The 27,619-nt window shown below is 37.3% G+C and overlaps 4 protein-coding genes across 13 annotated transcripts in view; 3 read left to right on the top strand and 1 right to left on the bottom strand.

Moving 5' to 3' along the window:
• Window positions 1-778: 778 nt before the first annotated feature.
• LOC107862836 (suppressor protein SRP40) lies at window positions 779-9,411 on the top strand. Of its 5 annotated transcripts, none has more exons than XM_016708521.2 (3): window positions 783-903; window positions 993-1,483; window positions 8,587-9,411. In XM_016708521.2, exons 1-2 carry the CDS (start codon window positions 864-866, stop codon window positions 1,457-1,459), a joined length of 507 nt encoding a protein of 168 aa, XP_016564007.2. In that variant the 5' UTR covers window positions 783-863; the 3' UTR covers window positions 1,460-1,483; window positions 8,587-9,411. The 5 variants fall into 5 exon arrangements, with proteins under 5 accessions (XP_016564006.2, XP_016564007.2, XP_047265538.1 ...); XM_047409582.1 differs by having other exon boundaries at window positions 9,029-9,393; XM_047409583.1 differs by lacking the exon at window positions 8,587-9,411 and adding an exon at window positions 5,283-8,556.
• A 687-nt stretch (window positions 9,412-10,098) lies between these two features.
• Window positions 10,099-13,057, top strand: LOC107862837. 4 transcript variants are annotated; one of them, XM_016708525.2, is made up of 3 exons: window positions 10,099-10,330; window positions 11,253-11,413; window positions 12,634-13,057. In XM_016708525.2, exons 2-3 carry the CDS (start codon window positions 11,266-11,268, stop codon window positions 12,774-12,776), a joined length of 291 nt encoding a protein of 96 aa, XP_016564011.1. In that variant the 5' UTR covers window positions 10,099-10,330; window positions 11,253-11,265; the 3' UTR covers window positions 12,777-13,057. The 4 variants fall into 4 exon arrangements, with proteins under 4 accessions (XP_016564011.1, XP_016564012.1, XP_016564010.1 ...); XM_016708526.2 differs by having other exon boundaries at window positions 10,099-10,446; XM_016708524.2 differs by having other exon boundaries at window positions 10,102-10,330; window positions 11,256-11,413.
• Window positions 13,058-14,024: 967 nt separating this feature from the next.
• Window positions 14,025-26,457, top strand: LOC107862838. Of its 3 annotated transcripts, none has more exons than XM_047409581.1 (12): window positions 14,025-14,269; window positions 14,439-14,523; window positions 14,619-14,721; window positions 15,002-15,151; window positions 15,821-15,952; window positions 16,976-17,102; window positions 17,184-17,222; window positions 17,316-17,390; window positions 18,238-18,297; window positions 18,755-18,819; window positions 25,003-25,158; window positions 26,012-26,149. In XM_047409581.1, exons 1-11 carry the CDS (start codon window positions 14,144-14,146, stop codon window positions 25,112-25,114), a joined length of 1,074 nt encoding a protein of 357 aa, XP_047265537.1. In that variant the 5' UTR covers window positions 14,025-14,143; the 3' UTR covers window positions 25,115-25,158; window positions 26,012-26,149. The 3 variants fall into 3 exon arrangements, with proteins under 3 accessions (XP_047265537.1, XP_016564014.1, XP_016564013.1); XM_016708527.2 differs by having other exon boundaries at window positions 14,027-14,269; window positions 25,003-25,093; window positions 26,012-26,457; XM_016708528.2 differs by lacking the exon at window positions 26,012-26,149 and having other exon boundaries at window positions 14,026-14,269; window positions 18,755-18,833; window positions 25,003-25,093.
• A 246-nt stretch (window positions 26,458-26,703) lies between these two features.
• The window catches only part of LOC107866046 (methylecgonone reductase), a 10,727-nt gene continuing 9,811 nt past the window's right edge, over window positions 26,704-27,619 (bottom strand). Inside the window, 2 exon segments of the mRNA XM_047408700.1 lie at window positions 26,704-27,167; window positions 27,559-27,607. Of these exon segments, the coding sequence (XP_047264656.1) occupies window positions 26,943-27,167; window positions 27,559-27,607 (274 nt within the window). The 3' untranslated portion in view covers window positions 26,704-26,942.

The following is a 27,619-nucleotide window of genomic DNA, read 5'->3' as shown; positions in this document are numbered from 1 at the left end:
TTTTATTTTGACTAAAGTTAATTAAATAATATCTTTGAGTAGGAATTTTATTTGAGTAATATAGAAAAAGACCATTTCGTCTATTAGAGAGACTTTTAGTGAAGGTCAGAAAATTTAAATTATTTTTTTAAGATTTTCACATTTTTAATATAGTATAGATATAAATAGATTTAGATTTCTAGATTTTTCAAATCTTTTTAATGTTGAATTTAGTCGATTTGAAATTCCTAAACCAATGAAAAAAAGTATTAGTTGTCATCAATCCTAATGACTTTTAATAAGAAAAGGTTTTACCATAAATATATTTAATTAATTTTCATTCTTAGATATTAGGAAAAAATAGTAAAAAGACGATTTTGTCTAAAACAAAGACTTTTAATAAAGGACAAAAAGTTCAACAATATTTTTAAGGCCTTCACACTTTTAATATATTATAGATATATATAGATATAAATCTAGATATTATATATATATATATATATATATATATATATATCATAGTAAAAATAAAAAATTGATAAATCCAATCAATAATACATAAAATTATTTTGATTGTTTTTGCTTAGAAATAAATAGTACTAGTAACATATTTGCCATAATTTAATACTCCCTCCGTTTAAAATAATAAACCTTATTTTATTTTAGTCCATTTAAAAAATAAAAATTTCTTTTTTTTTTTACAATACTTTAATTTTAGCTTTTCATAAAATTTAAATTTTTTTATTAATTTTTTTTAAATTTTGTGTCAAGTTATTTTTTTTTTTTTAAACTGAGGGAGTACTATTTCTGATAAATATCATTTCGATTGAATTTTTTCTTGGATCCATTTTGCAACATTCGCTTCAAACTTCCTACCAAACGAAATGAACGCTCAGCTGAATTCCACAGCGAATTTCATTCAAGGTACTAAATAAAACCTTTCCCCTTCTTCCCCTTTACCGCTTATTTGTCTTAATAATCAATCAATTCTCCCATGTGCATTTACCTTGTAGAAAACGCCGCCGGTAGTGATTCCGACTCCAACTCCGACGATTCGCCGGAATATTACCAGCCAATCTCTTCCACCGCCGATGAGGACGATCCACACAACTCCGATCACGAAGACTCCGACGAATCTAGTGATGTTCATCGCCTCCCTAATGGCTATGCGAATTGCGTTGAGAACGGAATATCATCATCACCGGATCTAAGTGACGAGGATGAAGAGTCGGAGGAGGCGGAGGAAGAGAGAATAAGAACGGCGTCTGATACCGCTGTACGGAGAGCGTTTACAGAGGACGAGAGCCGTCGGAATACTCCGTTGACGGCGGAGAATGCAACGAGAGTAATGGAAGCTATGCGGAGGATTTCATTTGGTGGAGTGGCTCCTGATTGGACTAGCCAAGTTCCGGAGGATCAGTGGATTGAACATCTACAAACATTGAGAAGATCACCAGCTACTGCTACGTCGACAAACTGAAACAGTTTGATTTGCGATTAATTAGTAATTGCCTGAGCTTTACGGATTTAATCTTTGTTGTTTTAGCTGAATTGCGTGATTATTCATGGAATGTGCTGGATAATACTATTGTTAAATAGTACCAAGTTGTGGTTAAAATGTGATTAAACCTTTCTAGATTTCTATGCTCATGAATATTTGCTCTTAAGATTTTTGTTGATGTCATTGGTTTGGAAATAGATATAACTTAGTTTTGGTTAATCTATGGTGTGTATTAACTGAAAATCTCTCACAACAGCCTTGTTCCTAATTTCTCTGTAATATTGAATAACTGATGTATTTTATATTATTGTTATTTGTTGTGTATATCTTAGTCGGTAGCTTAGAGAGAATACAGGATTTGTATTTATCCTTTTAAAGGATTCATGTACACAGTGACTATATAAATAACATCTTCCTCTCGACAGAAGTTTTAACCGAGAGTCTGTGAACTCCATTATTCTCCCATCGTTTATATTTTTACATGGTATCAGAGCCATCGATTCAATATGGCCGATTCGACAAACACAAACAATAATCTCACTCTCACACAAGGATCATCTTCCAATAAAGTTACTTATCACTTACCGAATCTCTCTCCGAAACTTGATCGAAATAACTTTCAAATTTGGAAGAGTAATGTCATGAATGCTCTTCAAATCTTCCGTCTCCATTCTTTCATTCTATCCTACAATCCACCACCTGCTACTGTAACGTCCCAAAACGACCCAGCTGAACCATCTGTAACTGTTCCAAATTTGAAATATGAGGAATGGTACCAATGTGATTTGTACATCCTTCTTTGGCTCAAACAAACAATTTCAGATCCTCTTCTTCCTTATGTAATCACTGCCAAGTCTTCTTTTGAAGCATGGAATAAAATTGAGTGCCTTTTTCAAACCCAAGCAAAATCCCATGTGAGGCAACTCAAATGGCGACTTCATTCTCTTCAAAAAGGATCTCTTTCTATTCTCGAATATTTTGAAAAGACACGATCTCTAGCCGATACCTTAGCCGAAAGCTCTCAAATTATCTCGGATGATGATTTTGTCTCATATATTCTCTATGGTCTTGATTCGTCTTTTGGTTCTTTTCGCGCAGCTCTCAACCTGCGTGTTGAACCTATTACTCCCACTGACTTACTCGGACTTCTTCTTCTAGAAGAAGAACAAATAAATGAAGAGGCTCAACTTATTTCAGCTTCTTCCACACCCACTCCCACTGCCAACTTGGCCAGAACTTCCAGGGCACCTGCTTGTGCACAAGCACAATCCAATTATTCACACCAGCCATCTCATTCATCTACCTATACAAATTCACGTCCAAATCGCCGTCGTCCCCAATGTCAAATATGTGGAAAATCTGGCCATGAAGCGCTTAATTGCTACCAGCGCCTTAATACCACTGCCTACCCTTCCCCCCACACTAAATTTCTGTCTCCCACAGCCTCTTCACACCCGCCTGTCATGTCCAATACCCGTGCACCTTATTCAGCCCTACAAGCCAACTATGCTTCTCTATCTACGATTGTTGATCCATCATGGTATTTTGACTCCGGTGCTTCTCATCATGTTACTCCAGATTTGCAACAACTATCTATCAACTCAGAGTACAATGAAGGTGATCGACTTGTTGTCGGTAATGGTATGTCACTAAATATTTCGCATATTGGCACTAAGATTCTGTCTGCTAAACCTAAACCTGTCACCCTATCCGATGATCTTGTTGTTCCCAAATTAACCAAAAGCCTCTTAAGTATTTCCAAACTTACCCGTGATAATAACGTCCTTGTTCAGTTTCATGCTAATGAGTGCTTTGTTAAGAATCTGCAGGGCCAAACCATACTCGGGGAGTCGTTGACGATGACTTGTATCGCCTCATTCCACCGCCTACATCAAAGTACACCAAACCATCACCCATGGTATTTCTTGGTGAACGCACTACCTTGCTGGATGGCACCGTAGATTGGCGCATCCTAATGAAGCCACATTACGTCATCTTGTCTCTGGTTATAATCTTTGTGTATCAAATTTTAGCTTTCCTAGTATTTGTGCACCCCGTCAAATGGGCAAGAGTCATCGTATTTCATTAATTCATCGTCATGAGCCAAGTTTGCGTCCTTTTGATCTTGTGTATTTCGATGTTTGGGGTCCTGCTCCAATCAATTCTATTAACGGAACTCATTACTTTATTTTATTCTTGGATGATTGTACCAAATTTATTTGGATTTATTTTATCCATCAAAAATCGAATGTGCTTACTCTTTTTAAACAATTTCATACCATGGTTGAAACCCAATTCAGTGACAAAATAAAATGTCTACAAACTAATTGGGGAGGTGAATTCCGTAATGTTTCTTCTCACCTTCAATCACTAGGCATCCTACATAGAGTTTCATGCCCCCCACACCGGAACAAAATGGTGCTCCGGAGCGACGTAATCGTATAATTGTTGAAAAAGGATTATCCATTCTTGCCCATGCTTCCCTCCCATTGTCTTTTTGGGAACCAACCTTCCACGCAACAGTCTACCTCTCTAACCGAACCATCACCTCCATCCCAAACCACTCGTCTCCTTATCAATGTCTATATCGTCGTCCACCTGACTATGGTTTTTTAGATTCTTTTGGCTGTCTTTGTTTCTCCTTTCTTTGTCCTTACCGTAGCCACAAGTTTGAATTCCGCTCTCAACCATGCATCTATATGTGTCTTCATGTGCCAACTAATCGGGTCTATGTCGCTCGTCATGTTGCCTTTGATGAGGAATGTTTTCCTTATCAAGACCACCTAAAAACATCCACTTCCAGATCCCATTCTACTTTCTCTACCATTCCCTCCACACTGCTTCATCAAGCTGCATCCCTTCCTTCACCTCTACAGACTCCAACTCAATTGTCAACGACTACTCGGGATGTTGTTCAGCCTTCGACAAGCACACAAGTAATTACCTCTTCTCAACCTTCATGTTCTACTAAATCACCTTCTCCCATACCTTCTAGGAATTCTGTTTCACCTTCAAAATCCCACTCCCTTCCTCCTCATCCTCTCAGCCTTCAACTGCTCCTTCGTATTTTCGACCACCAGATAACTCTCACCATAAAATGATAACTCGTTCTAAAACCAATTCCTTAGCTCCAAAAGCTTTAACCACATCCAAACATCCTCTTCCAGTTGATCCCTTCCCTATTGAGGAACCCAAAATTTTTAATCAGGCTTCCAAACTTCCTCTATGGCAGCAAGCTATGCAAACACAATTTTCTGCTCTTATGCGAAATAATACATGACAATTTTTTCCACCTCCGCCTAACTCTAATGTTGTTGCCTTTGTTGGTTGTAAGTGGGTTTACAGATAAAGCATCATGTTGATTGTTCCATTGAGCGCTATAAAGCTCGTTTAGTGGCTAAGGGGTTTCATCAAGCGGAAGGAGTCGACTGTTTTGATACCTTTAGTCCCGTGATCAAACCAACTACTATTCGGTTAGTTATATCCATTGCCCTCACCAAAGGCTGGCCTTTACGTCAACTTGATATTAATAATGCTTTCTTAAATGGTGAGCTTCATGAGCAGGTCTTTATGGAGCAACCAAAGGGGTTTATCGATCCTCAATATCCAAGCCATGTCTGTCTCCTAAAAAAGGCTCTTTATGGCCTTAAACAGGCTCCTCGAGGATGGTTTACCATGCTCAAAACTTTTCTCATCTCTCATGGTTTTAAGTCTTGTCTATCTGATTGCTCTTTATTTGTTCGACAATTACCTAATGATGTCACCTATATCCTAATGTATGTTGATGATCTTATTGTCACAGGAAGCAATCCACAGTCCATTAATCAATTTGGTGGAATACTTCATGGTACTTTTTCCTTGAAGGACCTTGGACCTCTTCACTTTTTCCTTGGAATTGAAGTTACCAGAAATAAAGATACCATTCTGCTCACTTAACAAAAATACATTCGAGATGTTCTTCTTTGCGCCAAAATAGCTGAAGCCAAACCTATTTCCACTCCATCTACCCCAGGTTCTCTTCTTGTTCATGATGGTGATCCTTTCCTTGATCCTCACCTATATCAGAGTATTGTTGGGGCTCTTCAATATGCCACTATTACCCGTCCCGAAATTTGTTATGCTGTCAACCGGGTGTGCTAGTTTATGCATAATCCATCCACCACTCATTGGGCTGCCGTAAAGCGTATCTGTCGATACCTTAAAGGTACACTTCACCATGGTCTCCACTTGCGCTCATGCACTGACTTCGGCTTGGTAGCCTTCTTGGATGCTGGTTGGATCTCTGACCCTGACGATAGCTGCTCTCAACATGGATTGCTCTTAACTATGGTGGCAATTTAGTAAGTTGGTGCTCTAAGAAACAAAAGGCAGTCGCTCGCTCTAGTACAGAAGCTGAGTATCGAGCCCTTGCCTTTGCTACTACCGAGATTATTTGGATCGAGCAACTTTTAAAGGGCAGCCCGGTGCACTAAAGCTACCGCTATGCGCAGTTTCCGGGGAAGGGCCCCACCACAAGTGGTGTATCGTACGCAGCCTTACCTTGCATTTCTGCCAGAGGCTGTTTCCAAGGCTTGAACCGTGGCCTCTTGGTCACATGGCAGCAACTTTACAGTTACTCCAAGGCTCCCCTTTGGATCGAGCAACTTTTACCTGAGTTAAATGCTCCTCTTACACAACCTCCAATTCTACTGTGTGACAACTTAAGTTCTACCTTTATCTCTGCTAATCCAGTCATTCATCAACGGTTGAAACACATCAAGCTTGACTATCATTTTGTACGGGAGAAAGTAGATGATAATTCATTTGTTGTTCGCTTTGTTAGCTCTCAAAATCAAATAGCAGATATCTTTACAAAAGCGCTTGGTGCAACTCGTTTCAATCTGTTGAGATCCAAGCTCCAGATCCACTTGCCAGGGGGTATTAACTGAAAATCTCTCATAGCAGCCTTGTTCCTAATTTCTCTATAATATTATTGTATTGAATAACTGATGTATTTTATATTATTGTTATTTGTTGTGTATATCTTAGTAGGTAGATTAGAGAGAATATAGGATTTGCATTTATCCTTTTAAAGGATTCATGTACACAGTGACTATATAAATAACATCTTCCTCTCGGCAGAAGTTTTAACCGAGAGTCTGCGAACTCCATTATTCTCCCATTGTTTATATTTTTACAGTGTGACACTTAATTTTCTTTGGTGATCAAGCATAGGATCGTTGTACTAAATACTACTAATTTTTTTTTTTTTGATAACCGTGGTATCCGGGCCAGCTTGCGCGCACCTCGACTAAGTCCACGGGATACGTGCCACCTCCCACCAGCAACCGGTACCAGGTAACCTAAATACTACTAATTTTCCCCTTCCAACATAACAGTGGCATATATTGTTCTTATGAGAACATGTCTTTTTGCCGATATACTCTCTCTACGAGGTAGGGGTAAGGTCTACCCACCCCAGACCTCACTTGTGGGATTACAGTCGGTATGTTATTGTTGTTGAGAACGTATGGGCAAGATGTTGTAAATGATGGTGATTGGTGGTCAATGCTTGTGCAGCGGTTGAAAGGAAGTAAAAGATAAATCACATGTATCTTGTTCGCCTTTGGGAGGCACTGGTGACAATGCTTTTGTGGTCGCCATATAAATGTGTAAATGGTCATGTATGCAAGTAGCATTGGAGAGACTCAAGTTTGTCTAATTGTGTAGCTTCAAGTGGCAAACTGGGCACAGAAATGGCCAATATCTACGCCCAACCCCCGATAAAAAGTGGAGGAAGTTGGTTGTTCAGTCTTCTAGAGCCTCTTTTAACAGCCTCTTCCCCTGGAAAACAGTTAGGGTGGAAGTTGGTTGTGTTTAGTCTCGTAGAGCCTCTTTTAACAGTCCATTCCACGAAAAACAGTTAAGGTGGAAGTTGGGTGTGTTTAGTCTTGTAGAGCCTCTTTTAACAGTTCCGTCCCCCCAGAAAACAGTTAAGGGTGGAAGTTGGTAGTTTAGTCTTGTAGTGTGTCTTTTAACATTTCCTCCAGATTTGTGCTTTGTTGATTGGCCTCTTTTCCAAATAAACCGAACCTCGATACCACATTCATCTTAAGAACTAGTTCATAATATGGAATAATTAGTTTTTGTTGAACAAAAATTTGTGGTTTGATTTGCTTGAGCATACTCCTTCATGTAACATCTGGTTTACTTCTGTCTCTCAAACCTGAGTAAACATGTATCTGGCCCTGTCGTATTTTCTCTTGTTAAAAACTCTCACATAAGGTAGGATACGGAGTGTTGGTCCTTGTAAATTACTGCTATAAACATTACATAAACTGTCATTGAAATATTCCTGGGATTTATGATTGAATTTCCTCCATTATGAATTTGAATTTGCAACATAACTTTCTTCTTGCTCGTTCAACCAAAGTAGAATGATGTCTTTTAACTTGCCAAATGAGTAGTAAAGACTTGTTCTTTGCTTCTGCCTTTAAAGCACATTGTTGATAAGATCTTTTGTTCCCCCTGGTGGTGCTAATAGTTGTAGACTTGTAGTAGTAATGACATTATTAGGCCTTCTTCCTCTGATTTTCTTAACCTTTAATGCCTCGCAGTCTCTTGAGAAGGAATTTGGGTTATAAGGGAGGTTATCATATGTGTCCTCTCATTGAAGAATTTTCATCAATGAACATTTTTCATTTGAATTGATTCAATTTCCTTCCATCTGTCACCGCCAGATGATGCTAAGCATTATGTAATGCTTAACTTTGCTACTGCTAAAGTTGATGATAATGTTTACACATTTAAGCTTTAACGTAGTTTTTGTTAGAGAAGTTAAGAATAGTCTAATGAGTAACGATAGCTCTTCCAGAGGTTATAAATAGTTACCATCTTTTCTTCCCATATGTTCTAGCCTTGATGGATATAGTTATCTGGCATTTGTTGCGATATCTGTTACTGGTGGGAGGTGGCGGGTATCTAATGGATTTAGTCGAGGTGTGTGAAAGATGGCCTGGACACCATGGTTGTAAAAAAATAAATACTTACCATCCTGTGAGATTACGGCAGTTTTTATGAATCTTGAGAGATTAAGGTAGTTTTTATGAATTTATTTGTTATTTCAGGCAGCCAAGGACAATTGGTCCCAATGCTATGGCAGTTGATGACTTGACACAATACAGATGATGGAGTCTCCACCATCTCTAGTCCAGTTTTTGCCAGGTACTGATCAAGATTATGTCTTGGCATTGTTACTTTACATGGACTGGTCTCAGCAGGCTTGTGAAGTTCTGGCCATTATTACCCACCACTAGTGTCGTATATCGTTGGATTTCTTACTCCATTTTCCCTTTAGAGGGTCTGTCGGAAACAACCTCTCTACCTTTGAGGTAGGGGCACACTCTAACCTTCCCCATACCCCACTATGTGGAATGACACTGGATATGTTGTTGTTATTGATGATGATGATGATGTTATTTATTCCTGCAGCAATGATGAATAGTAGTACTACTAGAATATTATAGTATAGATTGGGCATAGAGTTATAACCCTGTATCCCCTCTTCAGACTCTCCCTCTCACTGATCAGAGGATTCATTTTCTACCGGAATGGACAGGCGCTTAGTGAAGACACTCATGCCAATTCGGATACACGCCAAAGCATTTCATACAATCGGATTGAAGGAGTCATCGATCACTTGAATTTCATTTTCGATTCAATTTTTTTCATTTTTCTCTTCCAATTTCCTACTTTTTTTTTTTTTGTGTCGCCCATTTTCACCTGTTACAACGAGAGAGCATATGATAGTGATGATCATCTGCAGAATTGAGTTGGGGATATGGTTTTAATTCAGTGTTGGGTTTTGAAGCGATGTACTTGGATTTGTGCAAATTAGAGATATGTAGCAACTCTAGATTGCTGAGAGAGGCTTTTCTTTGACATTGTTTATCAAGATGTTTGTGTAATCTATTCTCCATAGATGCTTATAAAGAGACTTTTTGCCACAATGTGTTGCAAGTTAATTACTTGTATAATGGGCGTAATATCTGGACCAAAGTATAATAAATAAGGTATTATACAAGTTAATTACTTGTATAGCAGGCGTAATATTTGGATTGAAGTATAACAAAAGGGGTACTTTAGATCGACATATGAGGCATATATTTAACTATTTTGAATTGCACTGATGTATGTTTGGGCCCATTTCACAGTAAATATTCAGAGGATTCTGTAGAATGGAATTTTTGGAGTAACCGATAAAAGTTTTAAATTTCCTCAAGAGATAGCTTCGGTCTTATTTGGCTTAGATTTATTTTGTAGCGTTTGAGTAAAATAAAAAGATAGTATCGTTAAGCGCTTACTTTTAAGCAAATAAAGTTAAAAATAAATCTTTCTAATTGTACTGATGTATATTTGGCCCCTTTTCAATGTATATAGTGTAGATATTTGAATAAGGATATTATAGAAGGGGAGTTTTGGACCAACTGTCATCGTGATGGAGTAAAATGTATATAATGTGATTCAATAGTCAATGCACTGAAAAAATATGAGGTTTTCAGCTTTAAATTTCCACAAGAGATAACTTCAATCTTGCTTTGCTTAGACTTATTTTGCAGCGTTTGAGTAACATAAAAAGATATCATTAAGTTAACATAAAAAGACTCTTAAGCAAAAAAAAAAAAGATAAAAATAAAAAAAAAATCGTAAGATAAAAATTTTAACTCACACTTACAAATCAAAGCTATAAATCCTTCCAAACACACAGCTCTCTTCACCTGATTAGTCTCAAGTGCAATCAAAACGTAGTCACTTGACTTGCTATATAACGCTCCACCACAAAAGAAGCAAAATATCAAATTAAAATTTGAGGTAAATATATTACCTTGAATTAAAACATTCTTTCTAGAACTAAAAAAAATAAAAATAAAGTAGAATTTCAAACGTAATATATCTAAGTTGAATCTTCGAAATTTTCGCTCCAGCAGGTATCTCCTTTCTTCCTTTTGATTATGACTGTTGTATTTAGCGAATTTATTTAAATTCGTTTGATTGAATTATGGATGGTAAATTGTTGTTATTTTGCTGCTGCATTCTAATTTATTTTGTTGTTGTTTAGTAAATTTATTTAAAATCGTCTGCTGGTAATTTGGAGTAAGTATATGAACTGCCGTCAATCTGTTTGTGAAAATGCCTTTTCCTTTGAATTGATTAATTATATCTAAACTAACATTTTACTACTCACTGTAATTGAATTTGATTCATTGGGTCATGGTTACAACAAGGACAACAACATACCCAGTGTAATCCCGCAGGTGGGGTCTCAGAATGGTAGAATGTATGGACCTTACCCCTCTACAAATCAGTGGTGGATCCAGGAATTTGATGAAGAGTGTGTAAATTTTCTTTTCAGTCGCGTTAGACGTGTGCAACATTAAATACACACTCATAATAACTAACGTTTAGCCTAGGTATACAACACAGACGAAGGGTGTGCATCTAATCACCTTTTGATATAGGTAACTCCGCTGATGCTCTACTTCGGTGAGGTAACCCTTGGCTCAAGGGTCATGGTTCTTTCAAGAAACCATTTTGGGGTTCTTCGGGGAATTTATTACCGTTCTTTTTAAATTTATTTACAACAAGCTAGATTTGTGAATAATTTTTTTTTTTTATAAGAACTTCAATTGTCTTTCTAATTTTTTTTTCGCACTGTTGGTGAATGGTTGCTTCCTGTATGAAACCTTTATACTTTATCAATTGATGGGGTTTCTGACTTCCTTTGTGTATTTAGCAGGGGTTGTATAATGGCTTTAAGGCGTATGCTTGGGTATTCGGATGGAGAGTTGATGAGATCAGATGCAAAACCCTGCTCAAGGCTAATGAGACAAACAGCAGGGATTTTTTCTGTTGGAGGAGCATTGGGATTTTGGATTCTTTGCAGATTGCACTATGGTTAGTTATATATTTGTCGTTCGATCCATTTAAATCTCCTGATGGCTTATCCTCGTTTTTTCAAGTTTTTTTGAGTTGTTTTTAAGTTTCAAGAGCTTTCGAGTATATCATGTTATTTTGGACCTAGGAATTCAATGTGCAGTTTTTGCAAGGAGAATAAAATGAGAAGAGAAATGCAGTAAATGAAATTCCGATCTCTAAATTCACAACAAACGTGTGTTTGTTTGATAGATCTCCAAGTATTGAGTAGTGTGGTTGCTTTATCAAGTACTAAAAAGGCTTAATGCCAATTATAGGCATGTTGGTTTGAGAAAGAAAACTTGATAAAATTTGTCCTCAGTATATGAAGTACTGATAGAGCTTGTTGTTCTGCAAGTGGATTGGATTGTCGAGATTTCTTTTACCTTTTCTTTTCATCAGCTAAACTTTCAAAGTATTCTCAAGTTTAAAGTTGCAACTTCTAGGCCGTTAAATCTTCCGCCATGTGTTTTGCACGCTGTATCCTTGACATCCTTAACTTACAAGCAAAAGGGTCGATCAATTGATTAATCTTCATCTATTTTTTGGGTAAGGATGGGCATTATGAATGTTCAATAGACTTGAACAATGTTTTGGTTGTTGTATAGGCAATGGGGTGGAAAAGAGAGGAATTGGGCAGCAGAGTTGTGCTTCTTAGTTTGTCTTCTGCCAGTCTGGAAGTATAATGCAAGAAATACTTCCCGAGGTTAAAGAAGAAAGCATATTGGGTGAGACAAGGTGGAAAGAGAGAGTCAAGAGGACAGTAAACTTAGCGTGCTTTTCATATAAGGAGTTAAGTTCTTATTGACCTCTGATTATTTAGATCTTTTTGCTGCTAGAAAAGCTTTAAATGCAGCAACGAAGAGACAAATATCACCAGCATCCTATAGACTTGGGAATTTTATGTGCTTGCATGTATTTGACATTCTCAATTAGTGAGTTTTGATATTTGTACGTCATCCCAAAGTTGTTGATTGACTGCTGGAATGATTTTTGAATTTTGATAGATGAGAATATTGTTGCATCAATTTCCTGTATTCTACAATTCTTTGTGCTTTTCTCCTCTCAATCCTCCCTCCTTCGACTTCGTTGATTAGTACTTTAGTACTGAGCTCTGAAGGGCATGCTTTCTAGATTATCTTGTCTTGATTATTGCACGTCATTCTTTTTCTGATATTGCATCTCGTACCCTGATAAAACAGGTCCTAGAATCACAGTTCCAAGAAGTCTTAGATGGGCAACTTGTGGGGCTATTTCCGTGAGCTCAAGCACAGCTTTGCTAGTTCGTCTATTTAGTCCTGAATGTGAACCACAAAACATAGCTGCCTACGATAAGAAGGGATGATGTTGCTTTTCTTCCGAGATCAGTATGTAAAACTTAAGCATGATGATGTCCTATTTCATTTATGTCAAAGCCATTTAAGGCTTCTCCTTCCACAGGCATCACACGTACGGCTGCCTGTGTTAGCAAGGGGAGAACACGCAGCCGTAAATGCTAAACTATTTTCTGAGAGCCTTTATTTGCTACCAACTGTTGTATCAACTTCTATCGAGTAACAATGCTGCAAGCAGTTGTGAAGTGATGCTTAATCTGTCTAAGTTTTCTACTTACAACCAATTCTGTCATATTGTGTGAATGATTTATCATTTGGCTTAAGCTTCCAAGACTACACTTCAGTAAGATCTTACTACTGTTTCTTTAATTTTTAAATATTGAGATCAAATACATTTCATTAGTTGGTCTACTCGAACATTAAGACCCTGTCTGGACATGATTTGAAATCAGCAATTAGTAATTTGAAGTTTGAAGTTTTGTTTGGACATGTAATGTGAATTTTGTAATTTGTATTTTTTCGCTCATAAGCATGAAAATTCTGTAAGTTGTGAAAACTACGAAAATTTTCAATTCTCATATAATCTTACCAAATGTGGAAATCATAGTTCATAACACATGATATCAGAATATCTTTAGGTGCCGCATTGAATAGATCACATATCTCCTTGTCCTTTTTATAAATAAATATTTATGATTACAAACTTTTAAATATACATAATCATATAATTACAAAGTTTTAACTATATGCATAACTTTATAAAGATTGATTAGTCATTTCATATGGCACAATAATTTCCATGCTGAGCACGAGTTTCTATTTTTTAATTTTAAAAAAGTTTAAGAATGATGCGATTTTTCTTGCAAAAAATAAACTTATGGATTAAGTTTTATATTTTTAAAAATTAAAATCGCATTTGTAATTTCAAGTCCTGCATCTTAGATTTGAAATTTGAAATCATTATATCAAATCACATATTTAAAAGCTAATTTCAAATCACGACTTCAAATTGCATATCGAGAAAATTACTTATAAATCTTACAACAAATACTAGCTCTTTAATACTTACTCCCTCCGTTTATATTATTTTTCATATTTAAACTTGAAATGTTTATTAAAAAATAATAACTAAAATAATTGTCTTATCATGCTATATCTATTAGATGATGATATTTAGAGGTCAAGTAATTAATATTTAAACTATCAAACAAAAGTGAAAATCTATTTTTTGAAATAGTTAAGAAGCAAAAGTGAAGGAAATACATCATCATCCATTTAATTGTTGGGAAACTACAAGGTGTATTTTCGTCAATTCAACCAAATCCTCATTTTGGCCATATGCTTGCGTCACTGAAGTGAGCAGAGTGTGTCCACAACAATGGGGACCGCCGGAGCTTTCTTCTCCGTTCCTCTGAACTACCAATTCTACCGCCGGCCACTTCATTTTCAACCTCTCTTCCTCCTCCCTATCACTTGGCCACTCACACCTTTCTCTCGTAAACAAGTAAGCTTTTACCTTCCTCATTCTCCACTTGTGTTTTCAATTATTAGTAATTTTAGAAAAGGCCACCTCCTCCGTGCACTGAATCTCCCGCTATACGCACGGTCCGTGGAAGGTCAATTTTACTATTTATGAACTCTGTTACTTTTTTTTTTTTGTTTTTTTTTTTTAGATTATTAAATTATATTGCCGTCGAAGCTCCGGTTCAAGGCTCTTGTTAACTCCTCCGCGTGCTTTACTTTCAAGGCAATCACGAGGTGTTACTTTTTAAGTGCTTTACGATTTTTCTCTTTATTGCTGGTAGTTTTACTGTGAATATTCTTATGAATGTGTGAAAAAAAATTAACTACAGAGGGGAGAGGCAGCAGTGAAGTTGATCCGGATCTTCGGTCCGTGCTTGAACTTGCTACTGATTCTGAACTGTATGAACTTCAAAGGATTTTATTTGGTCCAAGGTAATAAGCAGTTGCAACACTTGGTAGCTCATTAGGAAGTAAGTTATTCATAAATAATGATATGTTTGCAATCTAGGAACCTGCATAACTGATACATGTATAAGTTATGAGGGAACTTGTGTATTATTTTATGTGCGGTAGAAGATGGAATAACTAATACCTGAATTACTAATATTTGCATAATTCTAACCAGCTACCAAACAAACCTCCTTTTTTATTGAAAAATAAGGTGCTTTGCTCATTCTAAACAACTTTTCGTTGTGTATCTTTTATGTTTCAGTTACTTTAGCCCAATGTTGAAGTCTGTAACAAAGAGAACTGAATTTGATTGTGTTATGGTCGGAGAAGACCCGGAGGAGAGAGCGGATTTTTTGTCAATGCTTGAATCAAGATTTTTATACCTTGCTGCTGATGCACGATCCACATTGAGGTTGCTCTATTTCTTTTATTTAGAATACTTGTATTTTAATTAGAACTAGGTTATGTAATCTAGTTCTGTGCTTTACTATGAGTTTGTGTGGTATCTCGTGACTTGAGCCGGGTCTATCGGAAACAACCTTTCTACTTCTTTAGAGGTAGAGGTATGGACTGCGTACATCTTACCTCCCCCAGACCCCACTAGGTGGGAATACACTGGGTTTGTTGTTGTTGTTGTTGTAATTAGAACTTTAAAATGTTCTCAGTCCAATTAGACCAATGCATGTTATCCTCATTGTTCGAACCTGATCTTTGTGATAGTATTTGTGTTGTTTATGTAAATTACATGGATTCTCTCTGGAAATTATCAATCATCATAACTCAAGCTATTGACAGCTCATTATTAAAGGATTCTGTGGGTTCAAATGGGAGTGATGTTTATTGGTTGCTTGTGGAAAGGTAGACTTTGATAATGAAACCGAAATAACTGGTGGTCGTCATCCGATTCATCTCTAGTTTGATGATTTTTGAAACTGAAATAAGTGGTGATCATCACCAGACTGTTCTCTAGTTTCATATAAAGAATGGTTTGCCATTTCCTAACCTTCAGCATGGTTCGTTTTTTCCGTTCTTATTTTGTTTCAGTATATGAGTGATTGATGTTGTTTGGTATTCAATCTAGGGGTAGGAGACCATCATATAGGGAGGTATTGCTTGGTGTCAGGGAAAAACTAAGTATAAGATGCTCAGCCAAATTGTCTGCAGAAGACCTGGAAGCTGAGATTTTTCTTCATCTGCTTCAAGAGTACTCAAGGTAAATCATTTTCCTTCTGTTTTCTTTGAAAAAGGATGGTGTGACTGAGGAGAGAGACTTTCTTTATATTGTTTTGTTATTTTGAGATGTTTATGCTAGTTATTTCACATACTCTCTCAGTCTCAATTTTTAGATGATGCTAATATTTTAGTAGGTGTAAAATATATAATGCTTATTTGACTCGTGTTATACAAATAATAAAGAAGATTTTCAGATAGTGATTGAAGAATTAGTTTGATAGAAAAATACTACCCTACAATTATAAAAGTTTAAATTGGATTAGTAAAATGAATTTAAGTCTGAAACTTGTGAAAGTTGTATAGAATGATGTTACTAGTGGATTTCATCTTTAAAAAAATGATGTTACTAGTGGAATGTTGTGAACATTTTAGGTTGTCGGAAAATAGAAATTGTCCTATAAATTGGGACATTTAGATAGTTTTTATGGGTTTCTCCCTCTCGATATCATTTTCCTTTCCGATTAGTTCCATTGGGTTCGTCAAGTTTGTCAGATTGATTGACACAACAATTGACCAGTTATCCCTTCTATTAGAGTGGGTGAAAGTCCCTCATTGGTTGGGTAATAAACTGACAGTTTGCTTATATGAACTTGGGCTATCCTCCCCTCATGAGCTAGCTTTTGGGGTTGAGTTAAGCCCAGGTGCCGTATCTTTACATGATATCTGTGCCAGGTCCTTCCCCAATTTGGTTCCCGGTCCACGCTCTAGTTGCGCCTGGGCGTGAGTGGGGTGGGTGGGGGGATTAGAGTAGGTGGAAGTCCCACATTGGTTGGGGAATGGATTGATGGTTTGCTTATGTGAACTTGGGCAATCCTCCCCTCATGAGCTAGCTTTTGGGGTTGAGTTAGTCCTAGGTGCCATATCTTTACACCTTTATTCTCCAGTTTCTATGTAGGAGGTTTCTTTTGATTTCTTCTTTTGCTGTGATTTATTCTCTTTCTTCTCTTTATTGGAATCGTGACTCTTATATGGAGCTTATGTGACGAATATATATCTTCAACAGCTCAGAAGAAAGCTTGGATGCTTCTGATGGGCATGGTGGTCTAGAATTTGGGCTTAGTAAGTGGAAAGTACAAGCTGCTGCCGCATTAAAAGCTGGGGCAGAAGGGGTCCGTTCAATAATATTAAAGGTTCCTACTTATATTTTGGAAACTTGTAGTGCTCTTGAGCCTTTTGGTTATGCTTTAGCTAACCCGTTCTTTGTGTTTTAGGGTGGCGGGGTGCTAACATTGGGGAAGATATACAGTGGGGTATAATTGATACCTTGTGAATTCTGCAATTTGTTTTCCTTATCCTGTACTGTCATCTTGTTTAATCACGGAAAATGTTTACTGCTTGTCTAGTTAGCCAGGAGATTTTCTGGAAAGATGCTATTGGAAGCCGCCAACTATCAGATAAGTAAGGAGGTCCTTAAAAAGGTGCTTAAAAGTCCTAAGTTTGTTGGGGACAATAGCTGACTCTAGACATTTTAAATGGGTCTCTTTACTGTTCCTGAGCCAATTGATGTGCTCTATTCCTAAATCAGTTAGTGTGCTGTAACATTTGAATCTATATGCCTTTTTAAGTGTGAAATACGATCTTAATTTGGCTAACCATTTATATAATTATATATATAAATGGTTTTTGGCATCTCTTTAATCCAGTTTTCTTGTTTAAGGATTTTGTTTGAGAATGAATGCATCCGAAAGTTGAGTAGTCTTGGCATTGTGATGGTACATTAAGACTTTCTTGGATACATCTGCTAAAGTAAGGTTTGTTGGATGTCAAGAAATTTGCTAGAAATGTGGATTTGAGAAAATTGTAATAAGTAGAGATAAATAAATGAAATATCATTTGTTTCATGCATTTGTTCAGAATAAAAGGAAAGCTTAAAATCAAGAGGAAATCAGTTTCCTAAATTAATCCTGCAAATTTCGCAAGACTTAATTTGAAGGAAAATCCTTTACGATGGATTTTCTTGATCATAATTTCTAAAATGTTCCAGGATATGAAATACATGAAAAAGTTCAAGGTTAGAAAGTTGACTTTCCAGAAAATTGCTTTTCATATGTAGCAACCAAACCGTGTTTTAACAAAAATCTCTTTGCTGGAAGTAAAAAAAGAGTGGAGACAGTTCTTTCACCAACAGAAGTTCTTTGGCAAACCAAATACAAATAATAATCAAGTCTCGGCTGCATTGCATTGATTATTGGATGATTTATAATAACTAACTTGTGATTCTCTCACATGACTTTCATGGCTTCACGTGACTCTTGTTGATTTTAGGGTGGAGAATTGGCAGCTCTTAACCTGGAGTCCAGATTGGCCTTGCTGGCTGCAAGAAAGGTTTTTGAATCTTATGAATATGCATTGATTTGAGTGTTTACGATTCTGCTTCACTACAGAAGATTACTGTCTTTAGTTGTTTTACTGCTCCTAAAGTCCAACAGAGACCTCTATAGAAAGAGTGGTCATATTTTTTCTTTTTCGTGAATGATGCAACCTCATACTCCCTAATTTTCTGGAATTCTCCACACTTTGTATGTGCATTTTAGTTGAAGGTAGTTAATCATTCTAAAGCTTATAAATACTGAATTATAGGTTAAATGACATCCTCATACAGATCAACCAAGATAAATGAAAAAATAAAAATGTAGACTTGGAAAGACCCTTCAATAATATAAGTTCCTGAAACCTATAGTGATGGAGTTTGTAATTCTCTTTCTGGCTCCGATTCGAAAACTATGATTTCTTTAGAGTTCCAAGTACATGCTAACATTTCATTGTTATTGTTTTTTGACAGGGCTTAGCTGGTGCTGCCTCCCGTTATTTTGGCTTAAGGAGCATGATGACATTTCTTGGCCCAATGTAATCTCATTTCTGTAGGCACTCTGCCATGTCTTTCACTATTTTAGTTTCTCAAAACTATTTGCACACTTGTTTATATCTGCTTTAGTGATCACTTAGTTCTTCTCCTTCCTTCCTTTTAACTAAAGTTTCTGTAGCATTAGTGTCAACTGTCAATTTTAGAAGTTCTGTCATCAGAGTACTAATCTCTTTTCTATAAAGAGAGGTACTGGAACAAAAATCCTCTTCCTTCAGTTGTAGGATCGACGGCAGATGTGTTGCTCCCATTCATGTCAATCCACTATGCTCGATGTGTTTAGCTGGACCAGGTGATTTTTTTAGATTTAAGAGTCCTCATCTAATAAAAAAGAGAATCATGCCATTAGAAAAAGGGTTCAACAACTTATCTACTTATAAGTTTGAGAACCCTCAATGTTAGAAAACCTTAAGATGGTCAAATAAAAGGGCTGAATCAAAGTTTGGATGGTTAGATGGGTGGATTCAATAATTTGGGTATGATTCAACCTGGTCAAAGTTTGTTAGGGTTAAATGAGTTAGGTCAAGTTGGACGAAGCGGTGGGTCATAACTAATGGAGCATGTATTCCTATTGATAACTGAGATATGGAAGATCAGTTTAGTGATTTAGTTTCTATTTAGGAGAAGATCACAATTCTTTATTAGTTGATTCTTTCCTTATTAGTTCATTCTCTACATTTATATGGTATCAAAGCCAAAATACTCTTAACAGAGTCCAAGATCCATTTTTTTTTCTTCTTCTTCTCTTTGCAGTGATGGCCTCTTATGCCCCCGTCATTAATGCCGACGCAGCCCCTATCCTCAAACACTTGATTCAATTTAATCCATCATCCCAGCTGCCCATTAAACTGACTGGCAGCACTAATTTCACCATCTGGAAAGCCCAGATTGTCATGTTGCTTCATGGCCATGACCTCTATGGTCATCTTGATGGCACCATGCTGCCCCTGCTCAAACAATAACAACTAACGGCCTTGAGACAGCCAACCCTGCGTACAAGGATTGGTTTCGTCAGGATAAATTGATCCAAAATGCTCTCATGGCCTCTGTAGATGCCACAATCGCACCCACGGTAGCTTCTGCTATCAACTCCAAAGCTGCGTGGGATCAATTTCACACTTCCTTTGCAAACAAATCGCAAACCCGCGTCTTCAGCCTTCGTCACCATCTCAATCGAGTCAGTAAGGACAACAAATCCATTGCCGAATATATGCGAGAGATTCGCTCTCTCTCTGACAGGTTCACCCTTCAATAATGAAGAACTAGTGGTGAAAATACTAAGTGAACTCGGGTCAAAATTCCGCGAGATCTCTGCAGCCATACGGGCAAGGGACTCTCTTATTAGCTATGAAGAACTTTTTGACAAGGTTCTTGATCATGAACTTTTCCTCAAATATGAGGACCTCAAGAAGACTTCTACCCAGATCACAGTAGCTGTTGCTCAACGAGTGCCAAATCCTCCATCAGCTCCATCAGCCACACGCAACAATAAACGCCCATCCAACAACAATAACTGGCGTCCCCAATACAGGTAGCCTAATCAAAGCACTCATTCTCAGTATCTAACGGATAATTCCCAGTGGCGCAATCCAATGGATAATTCTCAGTGGCGTAACTTCCGACACCATTCATCACGAGTACGTTGTCAACTTTGTGACAAATTTGGGCATACAACAAATGTTTGCCGCTCTCGGTCCCATAACCACTTTGAAGCAAAAGCAAATTTTGCCGCGCACTCAACACCGAGTGACCCTGGATTCTTGACTCAGGTGCTTCTCACCACATTACCTCGGATACCAACTCATTCCATAATGTTCAAGAATTCAAAGGTCTGGACGCAGGGACAATGGGCTATGGTAATGTGATTCCGATTACTCAAACTGGTAATACTCACTTAACTGCATCAAATACTGCCTTCAAACTCTCTAGTATTTTGTGTGCTCCAGCTATCAAACGCAAACTCATTTCAGTTCATCAATTTTGCAAAGAAAATCTAACCTCCATAGAATTTTTTCCTTTTACTTTTCTTGTGAAGGATTTGACTACGGGAGCACCTCTTCTGCACGGCCCGAATAAAGCAGGTCTCTATGAATGGCCGTCTCTGACTCGACCAAACATCAACATTGTCATTGTTGGACCTTCCTTGCATCTTTGGCATCGAAGATTGGGCCATCCCCACTCTCGAGTTTTGCTTTCCATTTTAAATAGTTCCAGTCTTTAATATTCTTCAAAAGACAAGTTTACTTATTGTAATTCTTGTTGCTGCAATAAAGTTCATAGATTTCTCTTTTATTTCAAACACTTTGTCCAACAAACATCCATTAGAAATAATTTACAGTGATTTATGGGGTTCATCCCTGATCTCTCTATTGATAAAAAATACTACTATTGTCTATTTGTTGATCAGTACACCAAATACATTTGGTTGTACACAATGAAAAACAAACATGAAGTGCAAAAACACTTTCAAAGCTTACATCCTGTGCTTGAAAAATATTTTGGTCACAAAATTCTCACACTTTACACTGATGGAGGCGGAGAATATAAAGTCATGGAACCATACCTTAATTCTAATGGCATACAACACCTTGTCTCTCCCCCCCCATACTCCTCAAAGGGTTGCCTTGGCTAAAAGACGTCATCGACACCTTATTGAGACTGTCAAAACGTTGCTTCATCAAACAAGTTTGCCCTGCAATTTTTGGACATTTGCCTGCCATCATGCTGCCTTTCTCATTAATCGCCTACCCACTGCCACTCTTGATAACAAGTCCCCATTTGAAGTTCTTTTCAACAAAACACTGCTTATGAATCTCTCCATACATTTGGATGTCTATGCTACCCATGGTTACGACCCAAAATAAATTAGAACCATATTCCAAACCTTGTGTTTATCTCGATTTCTTCGTCACTCATCATTGCCATCAGTGTTTTGACCCTACCAGCTCTAAACTTTTCTCTCATGGGATGTAAAATTTTTAGAAGTTTTCCCATTTGATAATATTTTTTCTCACTTGAAACAAAGCTTTTCATATTTAAATTGGGGAAACACTTTACAACATCAAAATCCAGATGTGGAAATTAGTTCCACCGTTATTAATCCAGATCTCACCTTGCTTCCTCCCACTATTCCGTTCAGGCCAGGTGCACGCCAAGATACCTGCTCAGTTCGCGCCGCGCAGGGAAATAACCCAGAGAGTCAGATCATTTCACCACTCCGGAATCAGGTAATCCTTAAACTACTTCCCTATCCCGTGTTATTGATACCCAACCATCCCACTTCATATTTCAAAGCCAACCCCCTACCCTCTCTCTGCATCCTCACTCTCTATATCACCGACCACCAGTTACTCATGTCTATCAGCGTCGCCCAAAGCCATCACGATCCCTCCATGCGGACAGAGGTGCGAGCAGTTGCTCTCTTGACTTGCCTCCACCCACTGAACCCATAGTTCAAGTTCCACAAATAGAGCAAAATCATGTAGTAACAAGGTCGCAAAATAACATTGTCAAGCGACGAAAAATTGTTGACTACACTGCCCAAATAACCCAGTCTGTACCCACCATTTTACCTGTAACCCACAAACAAGCACAAAAATTACCATATTGGAGAGATGCTATGCAGGCTGAGTATGATGCACTAATAAAAAACCAGACTTGGGAGTTGGTTCCACCGAACCACACCAGAAATGTTGTTCCTTGCAAATGGCTATTTCGAATCAAAACAAAGCTTGATGGCTCCATTGATAGGTACAAAGCACTTTTGGTTGCAAAAGGGTTCACCCAAATGCCTGGGGTTGATTTTCATAAAACATACAGTCCAGTGGTTAAACCAACCACAATTCGGACCGTTCTCACCGTCGCTTTACAAAAAAGTTGGCCCTTACATCAAATAGATGTCAACAATGCTTTTCTTCAAGGGAAGCTTCAGGAAGATGTCTATATGACCCAACCACCCGGGTATGAAAGTTCAGCACATCCAGACTATGTTTGTCATCTCAAAAAGGCTATCTACGGACTGCGACAAGCTCCTAAAGCTTGGTATGATGCACTCACTGATTCTCTGATCAGAATGGGATTCCGTATGTCTGAATCTGATAATTCTTTGTTTCTTCTGCATAACTTAGGAGTAACTATGTATATACTAATATATGTGGACGACATCATACTCACGGGCAGCAATGAATCACTCCTTCAAGAAGTCATTTCTTCTCTTTCCAAAAGATTTTCTCTTAAGTATCTTGGCTTACTGCACTATTTCTTGGGCATTGAGGTACACAGGGATGCCAACAGTTTGTTTCTTAGCCAATCTAAGTATATTCAAGAGGTATTGCATGACACTTAGATGCAGGATTGCAAAGGCGTTCAGTCCCTAATGAGAACATTTGAGGAGGCAGTACTGGTAGATGACGGTGCCCCTAAAACTGATGGCAAAGAGTATAGGAGTGTACTTGGTAAACTTTAGTAACTTTCCTTTACCAAACCGGATATCACATATTCGGTAAACAAGCTTACAACTCTCCTTCCGTGGTTCATTGGAAGGCCGTTAAACGCATCCTTCGGTACCTCAAAGAAACATCCCAGAATGGTATTCATATTTCTCCACATCAGTCCACTGATCTTTATGCCTATGCTGACGCTGATTGGGCGGGTGATATTAATGATCGCCGCTCAATCTCTGGTTACATTGTTTTTCTAGGTACGACTCCTATCTCCTGGTGTTCTCGCAAGCAACCTACCGTCTCCCGATCCTCCACTGAGGCTGAGTATAGGGCAGTTGCCTCTGCCTTGTCTGAAACAAACTGGATCACTCACTTGCTCAGGGATCTTCATGTGCCACTCTCTGTTGCACCTACAGTACTTTGTGATAACCTTGGGGTCACATACATTGCTGAAAACCCGATACATCATACAAAAATGAAGCACCTTGAGGTCGATCTTCACTTTGTTCGCAATCAAGTTCGGAATGGCCTAGTCCGAGTATCACACATCCACTCCACTGATCAAGTTGCAGATCCACTCACCAAACCATTGTCTAAGCTAGCCTTCCAGCGGATGCTACCCAAGTTAGGTGTTGTCTCGTCACAACTAACTTGAGGGGGGCATAATGGAGCACGTATTCCTGATTGATAACTGATTGATAACTGAGATGTGGAAGATCAGTTTAGTGATCTAGTTTCTGTTTAGGAGAAGATCACAATTCTTTATTAGTTGATTCTTTCCTTATTTGTTTTGTGTTCTCTTGCATATATACACATACATTTCAATGAAATCAAAACAACTTCATCTTCATTCTCTACACTTATAATAACCCAGATCACCTAGCTCATGACAATTTTCCATTTGTTTGTCAGTTTTGTTATACAAAAACAAATCCAAGTGGCACAAATTTTCTTTTCTTTATATTGAGAAAGAGTCTGTGAGCACAAACTAAGCCAACAGAAAAGTTTCTCTAGTATTTTGATAGTCATCTTATGATTAAATTGGGCTACCTTGATAGTCAAAGTTGTCTAGAGACTATTTTAACTTTTTTGATAACCGACTTTTTTAGATTTGTTAATTAGGTTGTCCAAATTCACCTATCAATGAATTTATGTCCAACCCGAGCAATCCAAACTTGTACAGGTTGCGCTGACTCATTTATCTGTTCTACATTTGACACCCAGAAAGCCGTAGTTTGTCTTAATAGTCTGGATTCAAAGGAAGTGGAATGAATACTGAAAATTCTTATTGCTTGCTGAACTAGTTTGGAATTGAGCTGTAGTTTAATTCTTGAGTTGTTTTAACTTATTCTATGTTATGTAAGTACTTGGACTACCAAGGGCTCATTTGGTATTGAATTCAAGGATAAATGAATCCTTAAATTTTTTCGCAATATTGCAAGCAATTTGAATGTTTTGCTGCAGCTATTTCCATATTCATTTCACTTGGAAAAGATGTTTCTTTTTTCGAACTGGCTCTGTAGGTTTGCACTCTTAGGAAACTCCTTTCAAATATGGTTTCACTTTTTTATTTAATCTCTTCTTTTGATGTTGTTTCCCAATTGCCGTCTCTATTAATGAAGAGGGTGGAACAATGTATTCAGTTCTCAAGTTTTCTGGTTTATATACTTCTGTTATTCTTCTTACACTGCCTGTGACCACATTGTATCTGATATCTTTATGCAGTCTGTGGGGAACACTTCTAGCAGATGTTGTCATTCAAATGCTTGGAACTGATTATGCTAGAATCGTGCGAGCTATTTATGCATTCGCACAGGTAATGTGCTATCATGCTTGAATCTTCAAAGATAGGAGTGGAGCTCTTCCAAAATGGGGGAAGAGGTTGTAAGATTAATTTTTCTTCGATTATTCTGATTAGAGATTTGTTGTTTGTTTAAGATAAATGTGACATTTACCTCTAGTTTTATAGGCCCTAACTGAACTTAAATTAGTATCGGAATGAGATGGGCTGAATAGAGTAGAATTTATATGGAGGATTTATATAGCTAACTCCAGCTAGTTTGAGAACAAGGTGTAATTGATTGTTTGATGGAAGAAAAAAAATAGGGCAGCCCGGTTCACTAAAGTTCCCGCTATGTGTAGGGTCCGGGGATCGTTTGATGGAAGGATTTTCAAAATAAGTTCAATACAAGTTAGTAATATTAAATTAGCAACATTGTAAAACTTAATGCTAAATAAGTTGAACTAAGAATTAAAGGACTTTATCGTTCTCATTTTGGTTACGTAACTTTAAGGTTATTTTTGAAAAAAGAAGAAGAAAATATTAAGTCTTTCTACCGTAGCAAATCATATCTTTCATCTTTTGAAGTGTGCTAGTCACATGAATAGTAGTTAGTCTTTTGGAGTTAATTGTATCATCTTCCATATAGATTATTGTTGTTGTTGTGATTCATGTACTCCCAAGCATAAAGTTTCCACTGCCCTGTTCAAATCCCCATGATCTTTGTTTTTTTGTTTCTTTTCTTCTTAAGTGCTTATATTAGTTGGCCCTTAAATTTTACGTTATCTTCCTTGAAAAAGCTGGAAAGTTATTTGTGGAGGTTGCTGGTGCAGTAGTGGATATAAGCTTATGAATGAAATTTGATTGTAACCTTGAATGATCCTCTGAATGTTTTTCCTGCTTAACTATGTCTTGATAAGTTTTTAAAGCAACCTTGTGTATCATTTGCTTCAGATTCGGATCACCCGCACCTACAAAACATCTGATGTCCAGTAAGAAAGCTTATCTGTAGATTGGACTCTAAAGTTGCATTGTGGACATCACACGCTGGGATAATATTAGACTGTTGGCTTTGGATATGGTTCTACACTTGTGCATAGCAGATATACGAAAGAACGTTTCTTGCAGTGGTGAGATGGGCTTGCGCTTCACTGTACATATGTTAGGTTGTACAGTAAGCTTCTTTACTAATTTAAGATAGATACGAGCCTCCTATACCATGTATTTTTCTAAACTATTTAGATTAGTTAGAAGAAAATTTGTTGCAGGTTGCTGTAATTATAAAGTGTTGATGTTGCTGAATTTTGTTAACTTGATTGTTCTGTTCTATGTAGTTTGTGAAATAAGGATAGTCCAGGTTCCTGCAAGCCGGTCTGGACACTGCATTTTTACGGTCTGGACACTACTTTGCGGTATGTGCTGAAATTGTAGTTTTTCGTCGTTCCAATTAAATGTCCGAACCTTTACTTCATCTTCCTGTTGCACCTCTCTGTTACTGTAGTTTCTCCTTGCCGTATATCCAGTTTTATGTGACCTGCATAGGTTCAAAGTTCTAACTGCGCTAGAAAGATAGCATGCCACCATTTGGAAACTGAAATCATATTTTTTTAGCTCATTGCAAGGGCAAAATGTGTGGAAAGGCGAATGGAAAAGAAAAAGAAACATAAATACAGTACTAATTGTCTACCCCAAATTAGATGATACATAAAATGAGTTCTTTTTCATTATACGATACAATGAGAACATGCAACCAGGTGCCATAACACATAGTTGGGGTTTAATTTGACACACCTAAGGTGTATGACAATTATTCAGATGATGATGATGAGAAAAGATATAGCAGGAGAATTATGTAAATTATTCTATGCCACTGGACTTGGGGACCTCAGATCTCTCCATCCCAAATTTCATCCACAGATTTGTAAGGCCCGTTTGGATGAATAAACATCTCTCCATTATATCCCTTTCTCTGTGGTATGTCTCGAATCCTGATTTTATCTTCAGTGCTAAGTTCCCAATCAAATACTTCAAGGTTTTGTTTCATCCTCTCCTTGTTAAAGCTCTTTACTATCACACTTGCCCCTTGCTCATATATCCATCTTAATGCCACCTACCAATATTTGCAACTTCAGTTTCCTCATCAAAAGTACATAAAATAAATCACGGTAAGACAAAAAAATTCTTCTTATATTAGGGAGGGCATGTGCTTTGAAGAAATATATATGGAATTCCAAATGAAAAAATCATGGAATTTATGATGCAATATTATATACACTGGAACTTCCGCAATAAATGCAAATCCTGGTATCATTTGAGAAAACAAACTTTTGTTGCACCCCAAAAATGAAAAATAGCTTGGTAATGTAAGAATTAGAACAAGACAAGTTTATCTATAAACTTATAAACTAAAATATGCTAATAATTGAAAAGTTCTTTATATCATTTGTGCATATGAGTTGAATCCATTATTCATTAATCACTACAAGGATTAGGAAAAAAACCTGAGGGATGGTCTTTTGTTTAGAAGTTGCGATGTCATTGATTATTGGGCTATTCCAAGAG

Source organism: Capsicum annuum, chromosome 3 (assembly GCF_002878395.1).
Source record: "Capsicum annuum cultivar UCD-10X-F1 chromosome 3, UCD10Xv1.1, whole genome shotgun sequence".
NCBI lineage: Eukaryota > Viridiplantae > Streptophyta > Magnoliopsida > Solanales > Solanaceae > Capsicum > Capsicum annuum.
The sequence above is the reverse complement of the archived record's forward strand: the minus strand, read 5'-3'. Positions and strand labels throughout refer to the sequence as shown.

Coding starts and splice junctions, on each gene's coding strand:
- LOC107862838 (XM_016708527.2), top strand. CDS start 14,144: ATGGGGACCGCCGGAGCTTTCTTCTCCGTTCCTCTGAACTACCAATTC. Junction 15,152..15,820: donor GATGCACGATCCACATTGAG/GTTGCTCTATTT, acceptor TATTCAATCTAG/GGGTAGGAGACCATCATATA. Junction 17,391..18,237: donor GTAAGGAGGTCCTTAAAAAG/GTGCTTAAAAGT, acceptor TGTTGATTTTAG/GGTGGAGAATTGGCAGCTCT.
- LOC107862837 (XM_016708525.2), top strand. CDS start 11,266: ATGGCTTTAAGGCGTATGCTTGGGTATTCGGATGGAGAGTTGATGAGA. Junction 11,414..12,633: donor TCTTTGCAGATTGCACTATG/GTTAGTTATATA, acceptor CTGATAAAACAG/GTCCTAGAATCACAGTTCCA.
- LOC107862836 (XM_016708521.2), top strand. CDS start 864: ATGAACGCTCAGCTGAATTCCACAGCGAATTTCATTCAAG. Junction 904..992: donor CACAGCGAATTTCATTCAAG/GTACTAAATAAA, acceptor TTTACCTTGTAG/AAAACGCCGCCGGTAGTGAT.